Source organism: Atta cephalotes (genome assembly GCF_000143395.1).
Source record: "Atta cephalotes unplaced genomic scaffold scaffold00026, whole genome shotgun sequence".
Lineage (NCBI taxonomy): Eukaryota > Metazoa > Arthropoda > Insecta > Hymenoptera > Formicidae > Atta > Atta cephalotes.
This window is the reverse complement of record NW_012130090.1, coordinates 1,561,931-1,567,439: the sequence shown is the minus strand read 5'-3', so window position 1 is coordinate 1,567,439 and position 5,509 is coordinate 1,561,931. Positions and strand designations below refer to the sequence as shown.

Here is a 5,509-nt window from a genome sequence, read left to right as displayed (position 1 = left end):
TACATCTAATAATACAGGGAGAATTCGTTGAAGTCGTTAAACTAACTGTTTTTATAGTTGTCTTTATCCTACATGTGTACGTATAATTTTGATAATTAATATCTTAATGATGTTTAATATTAAGTAGACATAGAAATGTTACTAAAATTATTAAAGGGGCTTTCAATAAGGACGCTCGATTTTTGAATGTAAATAAAACAAGTTGTGTGTGAGATATCCATTCAATTTTTTTTTATTTGAAAAAATATTTTATGGCATTAAGTATGGAATATAACGTCGCTCAAATGTCCGCCGCGGCTTCGCTTGGTAACACGTATTCGGGCGGTCCAATTTTCGATGATTTTCTCGTATAAATCTGGCTGAATTTGCTGGATGGCGTTTGTTATGTTGACTTTGAGAGCAATTGTTTGCGCTTTATTCATATAGATCTGCGATTTAAGATAGCCCCAAAGGAAAAAAATCTAAAGGCGTTAAATCGCACGATCTCGGTGGCCAGTTCGCCGCCGCGCGAGATAACCATGCCCTCAAATCGCTTGTGCAGAATGTCCATCGTGGCATGCGGTGTGTGGGACGTAGCACCATCCTGTTGGAACCACATGTTATCGGTATCCATATCATCCATTTTAGGCCACAAGAAGTTGCTTATCATCTGTAGCGCTCGTTGACGGTTATGGCAACGCCCGCTTCGTTTTGGAAGAAGTACGGACCGATCATTCCGCCAGACCAAAATCCATATCAAACAGTGACTTTCTCGGGATGCATTTGAAGCTGGTGTATCTCGCGTGGATTGGTATCGTCCCAAATTCGACAATTTTACTTGTTCACATATTCATTCATCCAAAATGGGCCTCGCCATCGCTAAAGATGATTTGTTTGGCGAAATTTGGGTTAACTTCCAATTGTTCCAGATCCCAATCAGCGAACACATGTTGTCTATGATCGTTTACCTTAACTGACCTTCCTGGGTCAGTTGAATTTTATAGGAGTGCAGACCCAAGTCCCGACGCAAAATTCGCCAAGTTGAAGTCGCAGAAAGGCCAAGTTCTTGTGAACGATGAGAAATTAACCGCCTCGGGTTTTCCCGTACACTTTCACGCACAGCAGCGATGTTTTCAGCAGACGTTTGCGTTTCGACGTATTGGCTGATTATTTATCGAACCGATTGACTCGAATTTGGCCATCAAACGTCGAATAGTCGACTCGGCAGAACGGTTGTGGCGAAGATAAAAATCACGTAATGCGCGGAACGTTTCTCGAACGGAGCACTGATTTTGATATTAAAATTTTATGATTTGTACACGTTGCTCAACACTATGACCTTCAATGGTGATTTGCCATACATTACTAAACAATTCACAATAAATTTGACAGATGTCACTTTAACAACATGGCTACTATGATCTAACAAATTTCGAACGTCCCTATTGAAAGACTCTATAATATATAATGTATCATTCTGCTCTTTAATACGTTATATTGCCACAATATTATTGTAATAAATTGTAGCAATGCTATTGTGAAATAATTACTGTGATATTTCAATGTTATTTATTAACACATGTAATATATTAGTAATATTTCTGTGATATTATAATACATTGTAATATGTAATATTTCTGATTTATTGCAATATTGCTGCGATATTACGTGCTGTACGTGATATAAAATAAAATTATGAATTTTTACATTTTAGATATTTTATGTATATTACAAAAGCTGATTTTGAAGGTTTCCAATCGGAAATTTCGGCAGCACCAATCTATTTTTGTTTCAATTTAAAATCTTGGTCAGATATAATGCAGCAATATCTTTCTTTATTAGAGTTTGTGCATCTTGGAGCACTGCACCTATAACGGAATTCTCTAATTCATCTTATCGATGATCGCTATCGTTGACTACCGACAGCTAATGATAGGACAATCCTGGAAGAAAGCGCAGTTCTTATTGTTGTTAGTTAACGATAGCGACAATTGTCGATAAAATGTTTAGAGAATCCCGCAACTGATAGGCATTTCGTAATGTGCACAAAAAAAAAACAGATTTAACATGTAAAAATGTAGTTTTATTTCATGTATATTTATTTCATGTCAGGATGGGTCATCTAGCGTTTGGAATTTCAACTATCGGTTATTTTGAGTTTGAAAAGCGTAATAACATTTATGATGTATCAGAAATTTAGTTTTTTGTTTGACATTTACGAAATGGGTCGCTATACGCTTGAACAAAATTGGGAAATATTGAAAACTTACTTCCAAAGTGATGAGTCTTCAACCCAACTGTAAGAAATTTACGTGGAAAATTTGATAGAAAAGAAATGCCTTCAACGCAGTTTGTGACTCAATTTGTAAAGCGAATTCGGCAAACTGGATCCTTATTGGATAAAGCAACTCGTTCACGTGCTCGTCCAGTAAGGTCAATCGAAAACATTGCTGCTGTTGCTCAGAGTGTGCTTGAACAATCATCAACATCAACTCGCCAACTCGTTTTCAAAACTTGAACATTTCACGCACTTCTTTGAGAAGAATTTTGAATAAAGACCTCGGTAAATGGCAATGTACTACTTTTCCAATAAATCCATAAACTTTGAAAAACATTCATTTTTTTTTTAGAGCCAAATTAAATTCCAAATTTTAAATGGCCCACCCTGTATAATAGAAAAAGGTATATATTTCTAAGATTAATAATATGTATCAAAGACTTACAAAGACTTGACCAATTGTAAAACGAACTCCGACTTTTTTAACTCTTCTCTAATCTATTCTAAAGTTTGTTCGCGTCGCATACTCCAACATGCATCAACATTTTCCTACTCACTCTAACGAGCGCGTTTGAATGAATAGGAGCTTCGGTTAGAGGAAGTAGGAGCATGTTGGAACATGCGACACGAACAAACCTCTAAACTATTTTTGCATCCATGAATATGGAGCTTTGATGACGATCCAATCAGAGGAAACCAAATCACGTTATGAAGTTTGCCACTCTCTCCCTGTGAGACTCTCTATTGTACTCTGCCTGGAGACACTCTAAAGTCCATGGCACATATAAAAACATAAGGCAGTAAGATGTAATCAGTAAGCGAATTGGTTAATCACGATAGAGACCGTAAGGCCAGTAGCGAATCCAGTTATATATAATTTCCTCAGTGCTTACGTCTTACGTTTTTGTATGTGCCATGAACTTAACCGCGCTCTTTTCTAGTAGAGTCTACCATCACTCTTCAAATTTCTGACAACGCTCGATCTAGAGATACCATATCTATGGAACTACCCCACACTTTCCTTATTTATATAATGACTTTCCACATAAAACGAGGTTCATCTCATTTCCCGCCCTATCTAGGGGCATTTAACTGTCCGCGCGAGACAAGATCCACCACATGAAAAGTTGCATCTCTAGGCAGCGAAGGTCTACCTCGCTTCTTAAGGTAAAAAGTCATGTGCTTCTAAGCATGATGGAGGTGATGGATCTCGCTTTGCGCAGAAAGTCGAACATTCCTAGCCAAAGAGGAAGAGTATATATGAGGTAGATCTGTCTAAAATTTACTAAAATTATAGTTAACTCTATATATTTCCGAACTATAAGAGATCATTCCATAGTTGTTCAAGCAAAGTTACTTGACAGCATATGTCAAGGTCAAGGTCAAGATAATTGGAGCTGAATCTCCTAATGTCAAGATTATTATATTCAGATATAACAGTATATAAATATGTATAAGAAATAATTTTACTTTGATTATTTTTTGTTTTTTAAAAAGCTATTTGATACTTTGAAATTATGAAATGAACTAGTACAATATAATAAAATTTCGATTTCTTATGATTCATATTATTTTGAATGCATGTATTTAATGAATTTATAATATAACATCCTTTTCTCGAAATTATTTCTTAAACTTTAATTCAAAATTTTTTTAAATTATAAAATAATATAATTATTTTTTATTTCTTTTTCATAATAATATTTGATATAATTATATATAGAGAGCTCTCCAGCACATTTGCAAGGCTTTGTCATTTAGTAGATGAAACAACATCTGAAATGGATACCGAACTGAAAATTATAGGAAATAATTTAGCAGTATTGGAAAAAGCAGCAGCTAAGGCAAAGCATCTTCGAAACGAAGCCAACTTTTTAATAAATGAACTTGATACGTTTGATGCAGCTTATTTAAAACCATTAAATTAAATTAATAATGTGTTTTATACACATTTAATTAAATTGCATAAATAATATTTTGAAGAATATAATAATTAGAGGATAGATGTAATTGTTTAAAATATCTAATATTTTAGTTTTTAGTTTAGAAATAATAATTAAAGTCTTATATGACAATGAATGATAGATACGTATATGCATAAATATAGATTTATATTCTATTTGATAAATTACTGCGGTTATCTATGTGTACATGAAAAATATGATTTTTATATCACATAAGTCAAATAACAGAAATGGACAATTATATTTAAATTTATGAAATAAATATGAAACACGATCTCTTAAAAAGAATTAAATGTTTCTACCTAATAAAAACTCTAGTCTTAATGTGCAGGAAAATCAATTTTTTATAATAAATTATGTCAAATAATTTATTTTTATTAATATTAGCAATAATTTTTTTTTCAATAAATAATGTAATTATTATATAACAAATAAATTAAAAGCAAATTTATATATATGCATATTTTTTATTTTTAGAAGTAATATATCAAAGATTGTTGTCCTTTAAGAGACTCAGATTAAATTATGCTTATCTTATCTTAGATTTATTATAGATTATATCAGTCTTATATATTAAAAAAGAGAAAGCATATAAAACATACATAAAAAGCTGGAAACATAAAAAAACGTAAGCAGTAAGCTTGAATTGATTATTCACGGCAGAGAACATAACACAATCTTACATTTTCTAACTTCATATGTATGTTTTACTTATGCTTCTTATTGTTTTTCGCTTTTGTATGTGTTATGGATTTAAAATTTATCTTTTTATTAGACTGTATGTTTACTGAAAAATATATGTAATTGTAAAAGTATGAATAAATATAATCAACTTACATAAGAGCAATGACTTTATAGTTTAATAAGTTTAATAAATGAAACCACGTATTTTAATAAATTTATTCGTATACGTCCATACACTTTGCAAATATTATATATATTACTAATTAATAAACTGCCGATTTCTATACAAATACACCTTCTAGGAGATATGTATGAAGATAAAATTAAAATGAAAATACATATAAAAATATTCTAAAAATATATACTCGAACTTCCATAACTTCTACTACGCGAGGCCGTGAGAAGTTAGGGAGATTTTTCCTATTCGTACATTAAGGATGTTAAAAAGAAACAGCATTACAATGAGAACGTTTGCACAGATGTCAATACAACATAATCTGTTTTAACACTGAAAATTTTTACACATGACATCATGTACATATATGGAAGAAAAAAATGAAGAAATTACAGAGTATTGAAGTTAGGGAAGTTCCACTGTATGTTT

General features: G+C 32.1%; 1 protein-coding gene across 1 annotated transcript in view; it reads left to right on the top strand.

The window, feature by feature from the left end:
* LOC105620404 (transmembrane GTPase Marf) overlaps nucleotides 1-4,185 on the top strand; it is a 124,393-nt gene extending 120,208 nt beyond the window's left edge. Inside the window, exon 10 of the mRNA XM_012201901.1 lies at nucleotides 3,981-4,185. Within this exon, the coding sequence (XP_012057291.1) occupies nucleotides 3,981-4,185 (205 nt within the window). The remainder of the gene's footprint in view (nucleotides 1-3,980) is intronic.
* The last annotated feature ends 1,324 nt before the right edge of the window (nucleotides 4,186-5,509 follow it).